The 22297-nt window shown below is 44.4% G+C and overlaps 1 protein-coding gene across 2 annotated transcripts in view; it reads right to left on the reverse strand.

The window, feature by feature from the left end:
• Positions 1-22297, reverse strand: part of ERP44 (endoplasmic reticulum protein 44) — a 1253443-nt gene that overhangs the window by 16880 nt on the left and 1214266 nt on the right. For both annotated transcript variants that reach the window (XM_069219628.1, XM_069219627.1), the window contains one exon: positions 3313-3415. In XM_069219628.1, coding sequence (XP_069075729.1) covers positions 3313-3415 — 103 coding nt within the window. The remainder of the gene's footprint in view (positions 1-3312; positions 3416-22297) is intronic.

Here is a 22297-nt window from a genome sequence, read left to right on the forward strand (position 1 = left end):
CAGATTCACCAAACAATAGAACCAAGCCCTCAGAGGTTCATAAGCAGGACACCGCCGTCGCATATCCAAAAACTCCACATAATGATAACAGAGAGAAGATAATCTATCTAAAATCACCAAAAAAGCAAAACCACCACCCTGGTCCTTGGTCATTTCTAGGAAATCCAGGAATCTAAAGAAAGAGTGCAACAGACTAGTAAGGGCACTCAGGAAAAGTCCTAACTCCAGGTGTTTACTTATTAAATATAAACAATTGAGGAAAGACTACAGGAAGGCTGTTTACAATGACCACCAGTCCCACCTTAATCAGGTTTGGGCTAAACTTTTAAGTGCAAGCAAAGACTCAAATCCTAGGAAATGTTGATCCCTTATTAACAATCTAAATAGAAATCATCAAAGAGTCATTGGCATTGCCAACATTTCTGAAGGAGTTTGGACGTCTTATCTGACGATCCACTTTTCTGCAAGTAAGTTGGATGGGAAATTATTGAAAGTGGGTGCTTATAGCCCTAATTCTGCTCTAAGATGTGTCCCATGCCCTTTGGGTCACCAACTCCAACACAGGGGGTGAAGAAGTCCCAATTACGCCTTCCTCATATTATCTTGAGGGCTAAGCAATTTGGAGCTCCCGGACCCAACGGTCTCCTGCTGGCACTGTTCAAACAGGATCCTCTCTTTTGGGCTAACCATCTTGGCCATCTGTTTCAGCACTGCCTTTTGACTTCAACAATTCCAGAGTCTTGGCGGAGTGCCATTCTTCATCCCTTACATAAAAGTGGTTAAAGGTCAGATCCCACTAATTTTAGGATGGTAGCCCTGCTGGATAACGAGGCAAAGTTGTACGCCAGTCTTTTCTTGCAAGAGCTTCGTGCCTGGGCTGACTCAAAGGCCCTAATTCCTGCTGTTCAAACAGGGTTTTCTGCTGGCTCAGGCACTTCGACAAATTTGCTAGCACTCTCTATTTTGATCGGCAGGACGATTTTATCAGGCTTAACACTGAATTGCTGTTTTGTTGATTTTAAGGCGGCCTTCGACCGGGTCCCCCAGAGCGCTTTGTGGGCTAAACTGCAGCATTGGGGTATCCCCCAGTACTCCTTGGTGCCATCATAGATCTTCATACAAATAATTGGGTTCGTATCAAGCTTGGTGATGGGTGTTCTCTTTCGAGAAAAATCCCCACCTTTTGTGGTGTGAAACAGGGCTGTGTCCTTGCTCCTCTTCTTTTTAATTTGTTTATTGCAGATATATCAACGTCTCTCGATGTTGTTAATTCTCATTCCCCTAAGATTGGTGGCCTTAGGCTCAGTCATCTGCTTTAGGCCTATGACCTTGTACTATTTAGTTATACTAAGATTGGCCTTCAACGGCTGCTTAATCAACTTGCATCTTATACTTCCGAGAATCAACTGGAAGTTAATTTGCTTAAAACCAAAGTGGTTTCCTTTGGAAGGAAAAAACATTCAGGTTTCAGTTGGTATTATAAAAGCTGTAAACTTGTCTCCCCCCAGTCTTACAAATATTTAGGGGTGCATTTTGACTCTAGGGGCAGTTTTGTTAAACACAAGAAGGAGATCAAACTCAAAGCTGTGGCATTGCAGGGGGCCTTATCAGAATTATCCAAAGCTTTAAGGGGGCTGACCTTTCTTCCCTTATTGGAAGTTATGAGAGTAAAGATTATCCCTTCATTGATCTATGGCCAAGAAATTCTGTTGGGCAAAGGTTCCTGCCTATTAAATAGTCTGGTTAATAAAATCTATAAGAGTCTCTTCTATGTTCCGCGCCTTGCCTCACCTGCGCAGGTACTGTTGGAATTTGGGCTTCTGGATTTGGCAGCAGTTGGTGCCGGTGCTTTTTAAAGCTCTGTCATAAGCTGCGCAGTGCCACGGATAGCCGTTTAGAGGCAGTCCTGTGGCAAGAAGTCAGTGAGTCCAAATCGAAGGGATCATACTTCCATTTTTTGGCTGAATGCAAATGTCGACTGGGCGTTGATGAACTCTGAGAAAGTAACCCCTCCCATTCTCTGTTCAAATTAGGCACAAAAAGGCTTGTTCAACAGTATTCGTATCACTCAGATCGTTCCCTCCTTGTTCAAAGGAAGCATGCCTGGTCAGTAATTAATTCCTTTAAGCCAGGTGTGCCTTCTAGCTTCTTTTCCTGTTCTTATGGGTTTCAGTTGAAAAGGGACTTTTTGGCCTTGAGGATGGGTGATTGGGTTTTTTGAAACATCTACCTCAATGGCGGCTATCCTTTGGGGAAGGGGTGATATACAGAGGCTGCAATAATGCGGAGAAGACTCTAGATCATGTGGTCTGTCTGTGTCCAGCTTTACTTAATGAGCATAGATCTTTGCTTTGACGCAAATGGAATGAATTGGAAATTCTCTTCTGTCGACAGGCTATTATTCAGTCTCTGGACCCTGCTAACTCAATGCTAAATGTGTTACTGATTACATTTGTTAAAATTGCTCAATCTAAATTTAGTGGCACTGTGAGCAAAGGATAGGCAGGATTGGAATTTTCCCTTGCCACGCCGTCTGTTGGTTAAGTTGTGGATTTTAATGGCATATACTGGCACTCATTGTAGCCTTTTTTTGTACATTGCACTTTAGGGCCTGAGCTTATGTATTTTATTTTGTTATGCATTATGTAGAGTTCCGGGCTGGTGATTTATTCTATTTTTATACTTAGGACTGTTTTAATATTTTTAGGTAGGAATGCTTTCTTATTATTATTATGTGTGTTCTAATTATGATGTGTTTTAGTATGTATTTAGCTTCCGCTTGTATTTGCATTTCTTTTTCCTTCTGTCCAATTGTATTGGATTGTATTATCTGTACAATAAGTATGCTTACATGTGTGACAAAAACACGTTACCCTATATAAATGCATACAGAAATCATGGATACAAAGCCTTTGACAGTGACCCCGTTAAAAGTCAAACAACTGCGTTCGTTTAAGGCTTCCTTGAGTTCCTCTAATCAGCAGGATAAAAGTACACCAGGGTATGTTAAACTAGGTATGTGCATGTTAAATTGTGACACTCGCATTATTTTCAGATTTCAATTTTGCAAAACTTCAATAGTTATACAGACATTAATTCACTAACTGAATTCTGCTTAAACATGGAAACAGTTCAAGTCTATTACAGATTACATTTTTAGAGAGATCAGTGAATTAAGACGAATCAACTGGCAATAGCATTCACACTGAGAAAGACAATTAACTCTGCTCTATATGTAGGCCGACATACTTCCCTTTAATTTAACCAACGTGCAAGCTAAATGACCACCTGATCATAGAACGCACAACGTACCTGTCCAGGAGCTACATCAGTTGGGTCCGGACCATGATGAAATTCTCTGTGCAATTTTCCAGAGTGCAAATCTAACACAAATTGTTTGAGTTTACCAGGTATTCTGAAATAAAAACATTAGCTTATAAGCCCATTTGGTTAGGCATTCTTTAATTGTCTATAGAAAAAACAATATGTCAAGTAATAGGCCATACATTTAAATCTAGTGAAAATGGTTTATTAAAAGTATGTAATACAAAGTCAGGTTTGTGCAGTATCAGTTCAATACCAACGCTTAAATCTAAAACATTAAGCGTACTATTACATTTATAAAATACTAAAATTATCTTATATTTTTTCACTTAAATTGTCCATTTATCTATATATTTCTAACCACTACTGGGTAGTTACAGATAGGACCCCGTTTCAATGGAAAACACATTTTTCGGTTTGCTTACAACTTTGGCTCCATTTGGGTAATGTTCACAAAATTTTACAAAGAAAATCTCATTCATCTCAGCTCCTTCTAGGAAAGTTTCAGGGTAATCTGTCAAGCACGGGCTGCGAAAGAATATGGGGCAAACGCATTTTCCCCATTCATTTTTTCACAGGAAACGTAGACACGGCTACAGTATAAACACTAGAATGGAATTACACCAAATTTGGCAGAAAGCAATATCTTGGTCTATAAAGCATGCTTTTTATGATTTGGTGTGATTCCGTTAAGTAGTTTGAGAAATTAAAGTTAAAAAAGAACAAGCTACTCACCTTCGGTAAAGCTTTTTATGGTAGAGACTCCAGATAACTGAAGATTCCTTAACTTTGAATATTCCCCAGGCGTTAGACTGGGGACAGAACATCTTGAGCAGTGCCCTTAAGCCCTGGCTAGCTGTCGTTGCCTATGTGGGAAGTGAGGTTGCAGTGTCCATATATGTGCTACCCTGGCATGCTGACATCAGTTTCTTTCGTGACTATTTCCATGCCAACACAAGCAGCCACATCAGAATGGATGCTTGACCAGTGTGCAGCATGTATTGGGATCCTTCTAGTTTGCCGAACAGGCGGAACTGGAGGGTCGGTGAGCAATCTGCAGTAAAACAGTCTCTACTACAAAAAGCGTTACCAAAGGTGATTTGTTTATCTGATAGACACTTCTAATCGCACATTTCTCACCTTAGAATATATATCACAGAAATACCTCCCCAGAGGTGGCTCTGTGAACCAGCCCAAATCAAAAAGTAATGGATGACTAAATGGGCATAATGCCCCTCTTGAAAGACCTGAATGCCCAACCACTAGTGCATCGTGAACATGTGGAGCGACACTCGTGGAAGTTTGGCAGATGTCCAGGACAGATACCCCACGTAGAAGCGTTAGCCCTAATGTAATGGGTGACAGCTGATCTTGATGTAGTGTACAATCCATCAAGAGATAGCCCGTTTCTGCACTGCCTTGGCCTGTTCTGCTCCAGTTTACCTAATGAAGAGCTCATAGTCAGTCTGATTTTCTTTGGACTGTTATCGCCATTTGCCCGCCAAAGGCGGCTTTCCCCTTTGCAGGCTGCTATTGTTTCCAAATCTGAGTCATTCACACAACTCCCAAGGCAGGCAAAAAGCTCTCTGCTGGCCAGTGGTGATTTAAGGCAACTGGACCAGCTGTGTCACAGAGTGGCAACTTTCTTAAAGTTGCATTATTTTAATAGTGACATTAAATTCTACCTGGCATCAGGTTGGGTTCAATGCCAAGATTCATTTGATACCTTACAGTACCTACCTAGTATGGTAGTCCCATTCAGGAGGAAGCCAGGCTGGGGTGCCAGTCGGTAACCTTGTGTTAGCCAATGGGACTACTAACTTTCCCACAAGAAAACAACAATTTAGAAGTGCTGCTACTAAGACTAAAAAAAATATATATCCAACTTAATAATACACAATTCCCTGAATAGGATCTATAGACTTTCCTTTGGGTAGACTTACACGTTGCTAAGGGAAGTGGTGATTTTGCCATTAGTTTAAATTGCAAAGTCGAACTAACAGTGTCACTACTGCTCTTCCAGTCCGTAGTGGCAGATTGGGAGTCATTTTGTGCTATCCTATGCATGACAAAGTACAAACAGTGCTGCAGCCCTGAGTGGACACGCTGACTTATCTGCCCTTGGTAGCCTGGTAGTCAACTGGACATACAGTGTTGTAAGAAGTTAAAACTTTGGCACTGAGGACTGGCTAGCAGGCCCCAGTGCTCTCGGAGTCGAAAAACCAGGACACCTGTCCAAATATGTGGGGTGAACGTGCAAAAAGAGACATTTCTTTACAAGCACCTTTGGAAGAAAAGAGGCATGCGTCCAAAGAAACCGCTTGTCTGAATAAAATCTGGTGTTCACAGGGTGAACTGACAGAGTTTGAAGCCAACTAACCCTCTTGGTTGATGAAATGGGCACTAGGAAGACTGTCTTGATTGTCAGCAGCCAAAGATGGCAGCTGTGCAAGGGGGCAAAGGGAGAGCACAAGGTACTAAATTGACATGGGGCCATAACAAAAGGAATACATGTTGCAAACCTTTGAGAAAACATGTCACAACAAATGATTTGAACAGTGAGGGTTGACCCGGCAACCGCAGAAAAGCTGAAGTAGCCGAAAGGTAACCATTAACAGTTCCCAGCGCAAGGCTTTGATGGGCTAAAAAAAAAAAAAAAAAAACACAAACAGCAGCATCTCACACAAAGATGCAGTAAATGGGTCCATTTGAGGTAAGGAGAACCAAGCCACAAGAATATGCATTCTTAGTTGAGAAACACATGGCTGCCAAGATGATATCGCAGACCTCAGGAGAAAGATCAAAAGATCGCAACTATGACTGCTCAATCTTAAGGTGTGAAGAAAGCTGTTTATTAGATGGTGTGGTTGTGTTACCTCACTGTGTAATAAACTCACTAATTTGTCTTGAGTCAAGTCAGGTTTGTTTGCCAAACATTAGCTCAATCCTGGGTAGCTGTTTCTTCGAACAGTTAGGTTTAACAAAGAAACAAGTGTAAAGCATTCAGAGGTACCAAAACACTTGAATAAGAAAGAAACACAACAAAAAGAATCTCTATAACTTCTTTATAAAAATAGATCTATCTTGTTTTTATGAATTTTAAGACACCACAACGAACAAAATCCACTGGGGAGGTCTGGAGATTTTAATAATCAAACATATCATATATCACTGCTTTTGCCTCAAACGTAAACAATAATTGCTAACTACTGCGGTTAGTGGCTACTTTGAAAACTTTTGAAAACATTTGACAAAGCTTTGTTTGGGTGCTCAAGCCCACTTTGGGAGACCAACCCCGCAGTGAGTGAGTCAAAGGGGACAGTAAGGCTTAGCAGGACAGTCAAAGCAGTCACCAATCCAGTTCTGGCTCTATGGGCAACCTGCCATAAACATCAATGGAGTGGTCCTGATGCAAGGGACACAGGATGCTGATCCGGTTGAAGGACTTCCTGGGGCAACCTCCCTGTCCAAGAACATGGTTGGGTGACTTTGGCCACGGAGGTCAATGCTCCTTTGAAGTCCATTCAAAACCCAGTTACCACTGATCTACTGTACTCCGGTCACAGTAAAACCAGTTGTTTCCCTTTAACTCAGGCTAGTGTTCATCTTGGGTGAACAGACTGCACTTCGATGACTCTCCCAAGTCCAGCAGACTCTCGTGCAATTTTCTAGTATTGGGATTCTGTCTCCCAGGCTGAACTTCAGTGATCAGTGGCAATCAAGATTGGTGGTCATGGAGCTTATTAAGAGGGAGAAATCCTCTCCACGGTAGGAGACGTGTACCTTTGCCCTGAGTGCCCAACTGCATTGTTGTACGGATACCTAATGCAGACTTTGTGTCATAGGTGAACACGGATCATGCATGTGTGCCATGACATAGACCTATCTAACGGAATGCAGTGTTGCTGGACTGGGAGGGGCCCCCAGTGCGCTACACTACACAGGAAGGGTACTGTCTCTGCCAAAGATTAAGCAGCACAAGTGCAGTGGTGGCAGCACATCATGTAGTAATCAGAAGTAGTGAACAAGACCTTTGTACCTTGTGTCACAAAAGAATTTACCCAGTGTGCGACAAAAGAATTACTGTTGTGATCTGCGGGTCTAGCACTCCAACTGCACCTGACTGTTTCTCTGAGGATCGCAGGATGTCACTCTCTCACCGAGGATTCAGGTGGGAGCTGAAGAACCCGACCCAGTGCTCTCTTTGCAAGCTGAAGGTTCAGCAGGTGCTGCCCAGTGTTGGTGCATCCTCTCATTGCTGGGTCCAGTGAAGAGCAGCAGTGAAGTCCTGTTTAGTTCCTCCCTCCAGCACAAATGTGATCTTGGGTCTGGGTGCCACTTTTATTCCCACTACTTGCCTTTGGGGGATGCGGTGACTACTAGCAAATGGGCTACTATTTCCGCCCTGCCTGATTACAGCTTTCTGTAAAGTGTGGCATCTAGCTATCTCCGAGTGCAATATCATGCCCACTCCCAAGTTCTCGGTGTGAGGAGTTTGGTAGCTCACGCTAGAGGTGTGGCTATCTCAGGGTTACACACCCACAGGAAACCTGGTTGGGCAACTATTTCCCTCTCTCTGTCTGGCAGAAGATCAGCCCCTCTTGTGTGTATCCACCAGTTGCCCTTTAAAAGGTGGCTTCCCCTTTGAAGCTCGCCTTTTGAGTGCACATCCTGTTTGGCTGCCTGCCAGAGAGAATTACCACCTCCTTCAATGCAGGCCTTTGTGTCCTTTCTGCAAGCCATACACATGTATCCCCAGGACGGCAAAAGACTGTCTCATGGTCAACAGCAGTAAACAGCCACTAAAAAACCCAGACAGCAGAGTGACAAGTTTGTAAAGTTGTCTTTCACTCACAAGCTGCATTAAATTAGACTTGGGCATAAACTTGGTTTTAGTGCAACGATTCTTTTGATACCTTGAACTAGCAACTTTAGTAGTTCCATTCAGAAGTTAGCACAGCTGAGATGTCAGCATATAACCCTGTGCTTGCTAATATGGCTATTAGCCTTTCTACAGTAAAAACTTTATATTCTGGTTTTTATTGTTAGGACACATAAAAACACATACCCTACTTTTTAATATACAGCGCCCTGGGCTCGATAGGTCTACCTTAGGGCTCACTTACATGTATAGCCAAACACTGGCAAAGCCAAGAGGTCTCGCCTTGGAGCTCTAATGGCTTTGCCATTGCCTTTTGTTTATGCTGTTCAGTATTGTCAAAAATGCTGATGTTGTGCAGCACAAACAAAAAGCAAGAAAAGGTGGCATGATGTTCGCTCATTCAAAATGGTGCAGCTTCAAGTACCACGTTGCATGAGTGCAATGCCATTTTTTTCCATCTACGCATAGATCAGAAAATAACAAATATTAAAATAAAGTAGCACAAAAGCACTTCTATTTACAATATTATATATATATATATATATGTATATATATATATATATATATATCCTAGAGGCAAAAACTTCCACCAGACATCATCACTTAAACTGGCAATTTCACAGACCCAACTGCCACAATACGTGCATTTCCAGGTCTTTCAGGGGTTAATTTATTTGGAGAAGCATCTGTAATCATTACAGTGCATGCAGAAGTGAAGCAGACTTTATTCATCACAAACACCAATTGTTACAGCAAAACCAATCTCATCTAAGACACGCTGAGCACCATTCTATAAAAGAAACTTTAAGATACAGCTTTGAACACACATAAAACAGAGCTCAAAAATGCAATTTACTCATTATAGTACCCAATAACGCATGCCTCCGCCAGCTGTTTAACACATACATCCCACCAGACAATAGGCATGGGCGCTGACCGTCATCCCTCTAGTGTCACACTAAATCATTCACACTACTGATAACATCTCCACAAGTCAAACTGCAATCTAGAAAAAAACACACAACCACACAATTTACAATAATCCTTGAACTACTAGAAGTGCTGTGATGCCACATTGATTTTCAAATTGCGCGCTATACAAATACCAAATCACTACAAAGGGGCCCACTGAACCACATGGTTTGCATAGTTTGACACAGATACTAGCTAAAAGCATTTTGCGGTTACTGATTTCCATGAACCCGGCGAAAAATAAATGTTATCCTTGCCCTGAAAAAGCTTATGGGCCACAGGACTGGCGCGACACTTGTCAGCTATACAGCAATAGCCCTGAGCACTCCAAGGAAATGTAAAAAAAAAAGGTCCAAATCAGTCACATATGTCTTCTGTGATCTTTTATTCATTCCATATATATTGCCTTGTGTTTGTGCTTCCTAAATCCAAACTATCACAAAAAGAGTTTTTCCAAGAGTCATAAAAGGTACATTCTTCTCTTAACAGCAAACACATGTTTCATCGTAGTGGCTTATTAGCCTCCAACTTCCTCAGGGCTGTGAAAAATATATCAAAAGCCAGTAGCTAGAAACACATTCCAGTAAGGTTTCTCATAATCATTCTACAAAATATAACAGTTTCAGTGCACAAAAAGAAGCATGCTGAAAGTGAAACACAGGTTCCAACATCAAGCTGTTAGCTCACAACTGTGCCAAGTAAAAACCTCTAACAAAGAGTTCACCAAAAATGGTTCATGCAAAATAAAAAAAAATAAAAATAATCAACCTCAAATATCCTTCAATGGAGATACCATCTCCTAATTGTCAGAACTGTTGTATGTTCTTCAGTTTCAGAACTCCAAGTAGTAAGAAAAGGTCCTGTGTAATAAGATCAGAAAGTAATAAATATAGAAATATTCCTTCCACCAAAGGAGTTATACTGTAAGGAAATACTGACAAATTCTACAATCTATTTAAGTTATACACCTGCTGAAATGCTTCACATATCTTCTTCAAACCAAACTCTAATCGGTAGTAGCAATAACACTACCTGTTACGCTCAAGCTCCATGATGTACATTGAGTGTTTTTTTTTCAATATGTAATTATATGCAAATCTCTACACAGCATGCTGTAGTTCAAAATACATCTAATGGTGAAGCATGTAATGCCCATCACACTCCAGGAACAATGTATACATTAAAGTATTCAGAAATGTAACCTTATATACTTCGCTCCGCATAACATACTAAAAAATTAAGTCCTTGTTCGTAAGCTCCCAATACACAGTAAACAACAAATAGATTGCCTGAGAAGCTAACACAAATATGTTCTGTTGCCTGCAATATAGTATAAGTCTATTACAAGAATCCTCAATTTCCAAAAAGACTGTGACACATACCATATGTTCATATCGGAGAGTGTGCTATCCAAAATTTCAGAGTGGTAGTAAGGTGACATCTTGCTGCCTCTATTTATAGTGGCGTCGTCAAAGAACACATCTCAACAACAAAAACCAGTGGGTCATCTTAAGATGGAGTGGGTAGTATAATATCTTTGTCCGTAAATGATATGGGAAATGTGAAAGCATGGCACAATAGCAGACAACAGTAGAAAACGTCACAAAGCTATATGTGGTGAAAGAACAGTACAGGCCAACAACCTGTCCTAAAGAGAGAGATGAAGAGTTCACTTGACAACAGAATGCATGATCAGCAAGGTCATTGTTGAAGGAAAACCTGTGTTTATGAGCCTGAGGAATTTCAGATCTTAAGCACACAGGCACGTATTCTGGTTTATCAGTAAATTACAAACGTGATTGAAGAATGGGAGCAGGAGACTGAGGGCCAGGGCATGCAAAAACTGATAAGAGATCTTGGAAGCAGAGCGAGAAGACTCAAATACACATTCATTCCAGAATAGTGAATTGTTAGTTTGTTGAGCACTGTTTAACCACAATAAATAATAACAATATTAAAATGATTTATAGAGCACATTGCTACTCCAGAACTGAATGTCCCAGCGCTAGGTAAGAGTGAGTCAGTAACCTGATAAAGACTATAACCAAGAGCTGCCTATTTATTAAACCAACTTAAATAACCAGGTTTTTAACTTTTTTCCTGAACAATAGCTCTGAGGATTCCTGTCTAATTGACAAGGGCATGGAAGTCCAACATTTTGCAACTAGGAAACACATAATCCAATCCGTGTCTTTCTGACCCTGGGCACTGCTGCTAGAAAATAACTTGCATATCTTAGGTTCCTCACAGGAACATAAGGTTTCAGAAACTGGTGCAAATAACGAAGACCTTTGTTTCTCATGATCCTATGACAAAAACACAGCTTTGAAAGAAAGACCGTTTTCAAGTGGCATCCAAAGCAGTTTTAATAAAGCCGTACCCAAGGACGATCACCTAGGGATGTTCAGAAGCAGCCAAGTTTTGCACCCGCTGAGGTCGCATCAGCCGGACTTTTGTTATTCCCAAATAGAGGACATTACTATAGTCCAGCCTTGAAATGACAAAGACCTGGACCATTGGTTTCCTAGCCACCTCAGGGAAAAAACACTACGAATTTTACTAAGAACTTTTAGGATCCCAAAATACATGCCAGCTAAGGCTTTTATCTGGTTATCAAACAACAATTTATCATCAAACCAGATACCCAAATTCTTAACTGTTGGTTTCGGGGAAGTCAGAGGGACAAGTTCTTCAGGCCACCAAGCAGAAGACCAGACAGAAGGCTGGTTTCCAACAATGGACACCTCAGTTTTCCCTGCATTCAGCTTAAGGCAATTCATGTCCATCCATTGGGCCACCTCCACCAGGCACACCCGTAAGGGTACAGCAGACTTAGTAGTTTTCCCAAGACAGAGTGATGACCAACTGGGTATCACTGGCATACAAGATAATATTAAAACCATGCTGCTCAATGATGTGAGCCAGGGGGCGCATGTAAAGATTGAATAATATGGGGCTCAAAGAAGAACGATAAGATATCCCCTGCTGCAAGGAAAAAGTATGAGCTTTAAAAGGTTTTGTCATCACCTGAAAAGACTGATCCTGCACAAAGGAAGCTAACCACTGCAGGGCCTTATTCCAGATTGCACACTTCCAAAGTTGTTCAAGCAGAAGGTTGTGGGACACAGTATCAAAAGCAGCACTAAGGTCCAACATCAGCATAGCTGCTGTAGCGCCTATATCAGTAATTTGACGAATGGACTCAGATGTTAATAGTAACACTGACTCTGTACAATAGGAGGACCGGAAACCAGACTGTGTTCTATGGAGAAGATCTTTCATCTCAAAGTTCGCTAGTTGCGGATTTACCCATTTTCAGCCACCTTGGAGATGAACCAAAGCAGTGAAATTGGCCTGAAGATTTCTGGTTTAGATGAGGCCAAACCAGGTTTCTTCAGCAGGGGCATAACCATAGCCTGCTTTCAGGAACGGGGAACCCTACCTGTCTCGAAAGAGTTATTTAAAAGGGTGCATAGCAGAGATGCTATTACAGACATACCCCACTCCAGGATCTCTGGGGCTGCTGGATCGACCGGGGACACAGACTTTACTGTTGCCACTACAGAAAGCGCCTCCTTTGGCTGAATAGCATTAAAGTTTAGCCCAGCATCATCTGATAAAGGTTCACACCACAGACTGCGTCAAGGTGCAGCCCTAACAGTCTTAGAGAAAGTAGAGTAGATGGATGCAATCTTGTCAGGGAAAAACTGAGCTATCACATTGAAGCGATCCTCTGAAGGTGGTACAGTTGCTGATACATGATCTAGTGAGGACATGATTTTACAATTGAGAAAACTTCTCGTATAGAATTCTGCACTGCCCTGATTTTGTCAGCATAAAAGGCACGACCAGTCGCCTTTATGCATCTCTGATATTCCTTCAGGGTCAGCTGATAGTTGGTCTTATCAATCGAATGAACTTTTCAGTGCTAAATGCACTCTAAATGCTTACAGTTCTTTTCTAAGGCCAATAGTTCTTCATTGAACAATTCAGCCAAAGATTTAGAATGCTTGACAGTGTAATCAGTCTGAGGTGCAACTTAATCAAGTGCGACCGTCATCCAATCTACCACCTCAGCATTCGCTGTATCAACACATTTATCAAGCCTTGGGCAAAACCTGGTCAAAGCCTGAGCGAAATTAGCCAAAGTTACCCTTACCCTTTTTCTAGACCTTATCACCTGCTTAGGAGCAGTTTGTTGGTGAAGAATTAGAAACACAGACCTGGAAGGGGATGGTAAAATGATCAGACCATATCAGAGGCAGGGGATCACTTACTGAGAGGTTTGTTAAGTTATTTTGTTTCCTCAAAGTATGTGTAAGAAATAGGGTAAAGGTTAAGGGACATCGGTGATGTTATTTTACAAAAGCAATGTAATTGCTAAACGTACCAATTCACCTTTTGTAATTGTTGGTATTGCTATATAAGTGGCTGCCTGTGAAGCATCAAATTGTGGCCGGCTGTTTACTTGTATAGACTTGCCACTCTTCCTGTTGCGAAAGTAAAGAACTTTTTTTACATTGCCAAGAGAAGTCTGTCTTTCTTTATTCTTAAATGTACCCTGCAACAGTTGGCGAGCCAGTCCTGCAGTCCCTCTTGCCCTCTCCTGAATGCTGACACCGGAATACCCATGCTGCATAGATCATTGTGCGTCTTTGATGAGGTGAGCAGACACAGTGTTGTGCAAATCTCTGCCTATTCGGGGGGATGGGTAGTTCCAGGGGATTGCTGTCTTTTAAAGGTGAGGACAATGAGGACTACACTCCATGTTCCTGTATATATTTTATGACTTATATCTGGCAATGGTAAACACAGATGTACATATAAGAGACATAAGGATATATGTTTTATAAATATATAAGAGACATAAGGGTATTGCATGAAATATTGTGTACATGTGTTGCACAATATCAGGAAAGGAGCTGAATAACTGGTTAACTTGTTAACGTCAATATAAGGTTGGAAGTAGTGAATGCAGGTAATTCCAAGTTGAGTGTTTGCCAATATGTGTTCCAATGTTTGACATAGAGGTACAGCTGAAAGGCTGATGTCGCTAATCTTTAATGCCAACGATATTGAACACTTTAATTACTATGCCTGACCTAATGTCCAGATGTCATTCAATGGTCTAAGAGACAAATAGTTTAAAAAGGTTATTTTCTTTAAGCGCATATGATTGAAAAGATACAATTGTTGATGTTTCTTGTTTATGAGGACAAGTACAAAGTTGTAACAGAGCGGTACTATTCGACCAGACAGATAAAAGTTAAATTGTAGAAGTGTTAGAAATACGCAAAATTATGGAGACTCCCTCAGAGCACATGCAAAAAATCTTTCCAGACGATCAGAGAAAATTACAAAAATATTGGCAGGAGTGGTTTAAAGCCACTCAGAAATATGCATATCCCTGGCCAAAAGAAGGGACATTAGACAAAATATGAGAGCATATTGTTACGTATCTTATAAGTACAAGTAGAGGAGCCAAACTGCAGAAGCTAGTAGCCACCTTACCCTTATGGCGAGTCTTTTGTGGGAAGTCCAAGGTCTTCTCAAACGCTGATACCCCTCGTACATCATCTGCTCCCCTGCCCCCATATCATTCTAGGAGTACTTCTCCCAAGGTACCTGGTATTTATCCACTAGCACAGCTACAGGAAGCCGCTGTGGGATTTGAGAACTCTGATGTAGACACCACTTCACAATCCCCAAAAGTAATACCTAAATTTTGACCCACAAATGTCCACACAAGCACTCCCAGACAGCACGTTAGGGTGGGAGTCTCCCAGTTTTCAGGACAACTAGAAGCGCAGTTTACACTGCAATTAATTCAGCCTCTCCACAGGAGGACAGAGATTAAGAGCAAGGTCCAGGAGATAGTGATGACCAGTCCCATGTTGTAGGAAAGTACCATCTTTCTTGGCATGCTATCCCTTAGCATGAAGGGCCTTTTTGTCCTTGAAAGCACACCTACCATGCCCCCCCCCCTCTTTAAAAAACATTTCCTCCTATCCAGAAATGGCAGCTGTAGGAAAGTACCATCTTTCTTGGCATGTTACCCCCATTTTTACCTGTGTGTCAGTATGTTTTTGCCTGTCTCACTTGGATCCTGCTGGTCAGGACCCCAGTACTCATATTGTATGGCCTAATGTATGTGTTGTTAGTAGTGCTTAACTGTGTTACTGAGGCTCTGCTAACCAGAACCTCAGTGCTTATGATCTCTCTGCTTTTAAACTTGTCACTATAGGCTAGTGACTTCATTTACCCCCCTTATAATCTCCTAGTATATGGTACCTAGGTACCCAGGCTATTGGGGTTCCAGGAGATCCTTATGGGCTGCAGCATTTCTTTTACTACCCATAAGGAGCTGAGACAAACCCTTTCACAGGACTGCCACTGCAGCCTGCGTGAAATAGTGCAACAGTATTTAACAGCCATTTTCACTGCACTTAAGTAACTTATAAGCCACTTATATGTCTAACCTTCATTTACTGAAGGCTAGGTGCAAAGTTACTAAGTGTGAGGGCACCCTTGCACTAGCAAAGGTACCCCCAACACAGTCCAGGGCCAATTCCCCAGACTTTGTGAGTGCGGGGTCGCCATTACACGTGTGCACTACATATAGGTCAATACCTATATATAGCTTCACAATAGTAACCCTGAATATGGCCATGTAAGGTGTCTGAGATCATGGAATTGTCCCCCCATTCCAAATCTGGTATTGGGGGCTCCACCATGGACCCCAAGTACTGTCAAAACAGCTCTTCGAGGCTTGCAATGCAGCTACAGCTCCTGCCACCTCACAGACAGGGTTCTGCCCTCCTGGGGTCTGAGTAGCTCAGTCCTAGAAAGGCAGAACAAAGCATTTCCTTTGGGAGGAGGGTGTTATACCCTCTCCCTTTGGAAATAGGTGTAACAGGCTGGAGAGGGATAGCCTCCCCAGCCTCTGGAAATGCTTTGAAGGGCACAGATAGTGCCCCCCTAGCATAAGCCAGTCTACACTGGTTCAGGGAACCCCAGTCCCTGCTCTGGTGTGAAACTGGACAAAGGAAAGTGACCACTCCCCTGTCCATCACCACCCCAGGGGTGGTGCCCAGAGCTCCTCCAGTGTGTCCCAGACTTCAGCCATCTTGTTTTCCAAGGTGTGGAGACACCCTGGAGGCCTCTGTGTGGCCTGTGCCAGTAGGTGACGTCAGAGACCCCTCCTGATAGGTCCATACCTGATAAGGTAGCCAGTCCCCCTCTCAGGGCTATTTAGGGTCTCTACTGTGGGTTTCTCTTCATATTCTACTTGCAAGTTTCCAGCAGGAATCCTCTGCAACTACTACTTCATACCCTGACCTCAGACCGACCGCAGACTGCTCCAGGAACCGCTGTAACAACAACAAAGTATCCAGAAGGGCTACTTTTCCTCTGCAACTTTAGCTCAAGCCAGGAACTGCAACAGTTTCCACGGTGTGCACGCTCAGGGGACTCCCTGTCTTCACCCTGCACCAGAAGGACCGAAGAAATCTCCAGTGGAGTGACAGTCACTTTCCTGCTCTTGCAGGCACCTTCTAAGTTGATGACCGGTTCTCTTTGACTCCTCTCCTGGCGACGAGCATGCTCCTTGGAACACAGGTAGTGGACTCCTTTGACACAGACTGTCCTAAGGTCCTGCTGTCCAAATTTGGAGGAGGTAAGAGCTTGCCTTCCCCGTTTGCAACAGTACCCCTGTGCACCGCTCCATCTTTACCTCCTGAGGCCCCTGTGCACTATTTGCAAGAATCCTTCGTGCACAGCCTGGCCAAGGTCCCCAGCACTCTATCCTGCGACGCTCAACTCACTGAGTTGTTCTTCGGCAGCGTGGGACATTCTTTTGTAGTGCTGCAACAACCGCAATTTGCACCTTCTTTGTCCTTGTGTCCTGGGACCTCCGTGGGTGCTGCCTGGTCAACTGTGGGTTCCCTCCAGTGTTTGGAGCCCCCTCTACCTCAGTCCAAGTTGAGGCCCCCAGGTCCCTCCTGGGTCCAGGCAGCCCCACTTTGATGCAATCTGTGACTTTGCTTGAACCAAGGCTTGTTTGACTAATCCAGCGCCGAAATTCGCCTGCATCGAACATCTCTTTGTGAGACATCCATTGCATCATGTAGGAACCGGCAGCCATCTTCCTTTGGTGCATTTCTGCAGTCTTCGTCCAACCAGGGACTCCTTTTTTTTGCACCCTCTTCTAGGTTGGCAGGGGCTCCTGTCCTTCCTGGAACTTCTTCCGACTTCTGGACTTGTTCTCCTCTCTTTGCAGGTCTTCAGGTCCAGGAATCCACCACTAGTTGTTTGCAGTAATGCTTGGTTCCTGCAATAAATCTAATCACGACTTGTAGTGTGCTAAGAATTTTGGTGGTGTTTGATGAATCTTCAAAAAAACATTAATAAAAGTGTTTTTTGCTTAGTTTCTTCCTGTTTCTGTAAAGTGTTGGGGTGATCCATCAAGTGGGGCCCATGAAAAAGGGTGTTTTGGGTGAGGGGGGGGGGTCACCAAACACAAAATCGCCATGTATTTGCCATAGATGTTTTGGAACTTGGAACCACGAAAAAGGCTGAACGAAATTACACCAAATTCGTCAGGAAGGCAGATATTGGTCGAGAAACTGTGCTTTTTGTTATTTGGTGCAAATCGGTTAAGTATTTTTTGAGACATCAGGAGTGAAAAATATTTTCCTAGATTGTTCGGTTTGCAAGTGTCTCGCAAAAGTGCTGCAGTTGCGTAAATTAAAAAAATGGAGCCATGTAATTGGTGAAGAGAGCTTTTTCTCCCCATCAACTGTCACAGGAGATTGTGCTCAGATTGGTTGGCCGCAACACAAAGAGAAATGTTGCGGTTGCTGTAGGAGGCTGCCCTGGTTTGTAGTGGGTACCTTGGGTACTTACACCAGGTCCAGTTATCCCTCATTAGTGAAATGTAGTAGTGTTCTAGCAGCTTAGGCTGATAGAGGTAGCTATAGCAGAGCGGGTTAGGCTGAACTGGGAGACATGCAAAGCTCCTGCAATACCACTAATAGTTACGTAGTAACACACAAGTAAAGACAATACTCAGTGTTACCAAAAATAAAGGTATTTATTTGGGTGACAGTACCAAAAATATCTTAGAGACAATACTCCTTCTGGAGATAAGTATTATACACAATATATATACGAGACACCAAAATTAGACAAGTAATTAGTCATAGGATAGTGCAAACAATAGTAAATGCTATAGATTGCAATCGGAGAAAATAGGTCTAGGGGTAACACAAACCATATATTAAGAATGTGGAATGCGAACCTAGCAGAGGGTGCAAAAGAAGAGTCCCCGGTTGGACGAAGACTGCAGAAATGCACCAAGGGAACATGGCTGCGGGTTCCTGCATGATGCAATGGATGTCCCACGAATAGATGTTGGATGCAGGTGAGTTTCGGCGCTGGATTCGTCCAACACACCTTGGTTCAAGCAAAGTCGCAGATTGCGTCAAAGTGGGGCTCCCTGGACCCAGGAGGGACCTGGGGGCCTCAACTCAGACTGAGGAGGCAGAGGGGGCTCCCAACACTGGAGGGAACCCACAGGAGACCAGGCAGCACCCACGGAGGTCCCAGGACACGGGGACAAAAGGTGCAAATTGTAGTTGTTGCAGAAACCCAAAAGAAAGTCCCATACCACCAGAGGACAACTCAGAGAATTGAGCGTCACAGGATAGAGTGCTGGGGACCTGGGCCAGGCTGTGCACGAATAATTCTTCCAAATAGTGCACACAGGCCTCAGGAGGTGAAGATGATGCAGTGCACAGGGGTACTGTCGAAAACGGGGAAGGCAAGCTGCTACCTCCTCCAAATATGGACAGCAGGACCACAGGACAGTCTGTGTCGAAGGGGTGCACCTGTTCTCCAAGGAGCATGCTCATCACCAGGAGAGGAGTACAAGAAAACCAGTCTTCGACTTAGAAGGTGCCGGGAAGAGCAGGGAAGTGACTTCATCACTCCACAGGGGATGTCTTCAGTCCTTCTGGTGCAGGGTGAAGACAAGGAGTCCCCAGAGCGTGCACACCATGTAAACTGTTGCAGTTGCTTGCTGGAGCTGAAGTTGCAGAAGAAAGGTAGCCCTTCTGGATACTTGTTGCCGTTACCTCGGTTCCTGGAGCAGTCTGAGGTCGATCCGAGGTCAGAGGATGAAGTAGTAGTTGCAGAGGATTCCTGCTGGAAACCTCCAAGTAGAATCTGTGAGAAACCCAGAGGAGGGACCCTAAATAGCCCTGAGAGGGGGAATGGCTACCTTATCAGGTACAGACCAATCAGGAGGGGTCTCTGACGTCACCTGCTGTCACTGGCCACTCAGAGGCCTCCAGAGTGTCCCCACACCTTGGAAAACAAGATGGCTGAAGTCTGGGACACACTGGAGTAGCTCTGGGCACCACCCCTGGGGTGGTGATGGGGAGGTCATTCCCCTTTCCTTTGTTCAGTTTAGTGCCAGAGCAGAGACTGGGGTCCCTGAAATTGTGTAGACTGGCTTATGCAAGGAGGGCACCATCTGTGCTCTTCAAAGCATTTTTAGAGGCTGGGGAGGCTGCCCCTTCCCAGCCTGTAACACCTATTTCCAAAGGGAGGGGGTGTAACACCCTCCTCCCAAAGGAAATGCTTTGTTCTGCCTTCCTGGGACTGAGCTGGTCAGAACCCTGTCTGTGAGGTGGCAGCCGCTGTAGCTGCAGTGCAAGACTCAGAGAGCTGGTTTGGCAGTACTAGGGGTCCATGGTGGAGCCCCCAGGATGCATGGAATTGGCTCCCCAATACCAGATTTGGAATGGGGAGGGACAATTCCATGATCTTAGACACCTTAAATGGCCACATTCGGGGTTACCATTGTGAAGCTACATATAGGTATTGACGTATATTTAGTGCACGCATGTAATGGCGTCCCCGCACTCACAAAGTCCGGGGAATGGGCCCTGGACTGTGTGGGGGCACTTTTGCTAGAGCAAGGGTGCCCTCACAATTAGTAACTTTGGGCCAGATGTAGCAAAACTTGGTTTTGAGACTCGGAAATTGCGACTCCGAGCGACTCGCAATTTCCGAGTCGCAAAACCATATGCAGAACGGTGTCTCAGACACTGTCTGCGAGTCGCTATGGGGTCGCAAAGACCCACCTCATTAATATTAATGAGGTGGGTTGCAAATTGCGGCCCCATAGCGACTATGGGCACTCACTAACATGGAGGCCTGCTGTAGTTAGCAGACCTCCATGTCCGTGACTGCTTGTCAATAAAGCAGTTTTTTTTAATTTTTTTTAAGTGTAGCCCGTTTTCCTTAAAGGAAAATGGGCTGCACTTAAAAAAAATCCGAAACCTTTTGTTTTGAAAAAATATTTTGGGGTCCATTCACAAAGGGGAAGGGGTCCCATGGGGACCCCTTCCAATTTGCGAGTGGGTTACCATCCACTTCAAGTGGATGGTAACTGCGATCCATTTGCGACCGCGTACGCGGTCGCAAATGGAATTGCATACCACTGCGAGTCGCAAATAGGAAGGGAACACCCCTTCCTATTTGCGAGTCGGAAATGCATTTTGCGAGTCGGTTCCGACTCGCAAAATGCATTTCTGCATAGGAAACTCCGGTTTGCGACTCGCAAACGGCAATTTTTGTTAGGATTTTTGGATGCTGCTGTGGTCCAGGAGAGACCAGGATGTCGCCACTTGGATGTCAGGGAGCCCTCACAGAAGCAGGCAGCACCCGCAGAAGTACTGGATCAGGCTCTTAGAAGAGGAGTGAACTGGAGTCCACCCGAAGTCAGAAAAGGGAGTCCCACGACGCCGGAGGACAACTCAGAAGGTTGTGCACTGCAGGTTAGAGTGTCGGGACCCAGGCTTGGCTGTGCACGAAGGAAATCCTGGAAGAGTGCACAGGAGCCGGAGCAGCTGCAAATCACGCGGTACCCAGCAATGCAGTCTAGCGTGGGGAGGCAAGGACTTACCTCCACCAAACTTGGACTGAAGAGTCACTGGACTGTGGGAGTCGCTTGGACAGAGTTGCGGAGTTCCAGGGACCACGCTCGTCGTGCTGAGAGGGGACCCAGAGGACCGGTGATGCAGTCTTTTGTTGCCTGCGGTTGCAGGGGGAGGAGTCCGTCAACCCACGGGAGATTTCTTCAGAGCTCCTGGTGCAAGAAGGAGGCAGGCTACCCCCAGAGCATGCACCACCAGGAAACAGTCGAGAAAGCCGGCAGGATGAATCGATACAGGGTTGCAGTAGTCGTCTTTGCTACTTTGTTGCGGTTTTGCAGGCGTCCTGAGCAGTCAGCGGTCGATCCGTTGGCAGAAGGTGAAGAGGGAGATGCAGAGGAACTCTGGTGAGCTCTTGCATTCGGTATCTGAAGAATTCCCCAAAGCAGAGACCCTAAATAGCCAGAAAAGGAGGTTTGGCTACCTAGGAAGAAGGATTGGCTACTAAGAGAGGTAAGAGCCTATCAGAAGGAGTCTCAGAGCAGTCCAGTGTGCCAGCAACACCTCTGTTTCCAAGATGGCAGAGGTCTGGGGCACACTGGAGGAGCTCTGGTCACTCCCCTTTCCTTTGTCCAGTTTCGCGCCAGAGCAGGGCTGGGGGATACCTGAACCGGTGTAGACTGGCTTATGCAGAGATGGGCAGCATCTGTGCCCATCAAAGTATTTCCAGAGGCTGGGGGAGGCTACTCCTCCCCAGCCATCACACCTATTTCCAAAGGGAGAGGGTGTTACACCCTCTCTCAGAGGAAATCCTTTGTTCTGCCTTCCTGGGCCAGGGCTGCCTGGACCCCAGGGGGGCAGAAACCTGTCTGAGGGGTTGGCAGCAGCAGCAGCTGCAGTGCAAACCATGAAAAGGCAGTTTGGCAGTACCCAGGTTCTGTGCTAGAGACCAGGGGGATCATGGAATTGTCTCCCCAATGCCAGAATGGCATTGGGATGACAATTCCCTGATCTTAGACATGTTACATGGCCATGTTCGGAGTTACCATTGTGAAGCTATACATAGGTAGTGACTTATGTATAGTGCACGCTTGTGATGGTGTCCCCGCACTCACAAAGTCAGGGGAATTTGCCCTGAACAATGTGGGGGCACCTTGGCTAGTGCCAGGGTGCCCACACA

Source organism: Pleurodeles waltl, chromosome 2_2, assembly GCF_031143425.1.
Source record: "Pleurodeles waltl isolate 20211129_DDA chromosome 2_2, aPleWal1.hap1.20221129, whole genome shotgun sequence".
Lineage (NCBI taxonomy): Eukaryota > Metazoa > Chordata > Amphibia > Caudata > Salamandridae > Pleurodeles > Pleurodeles waltl.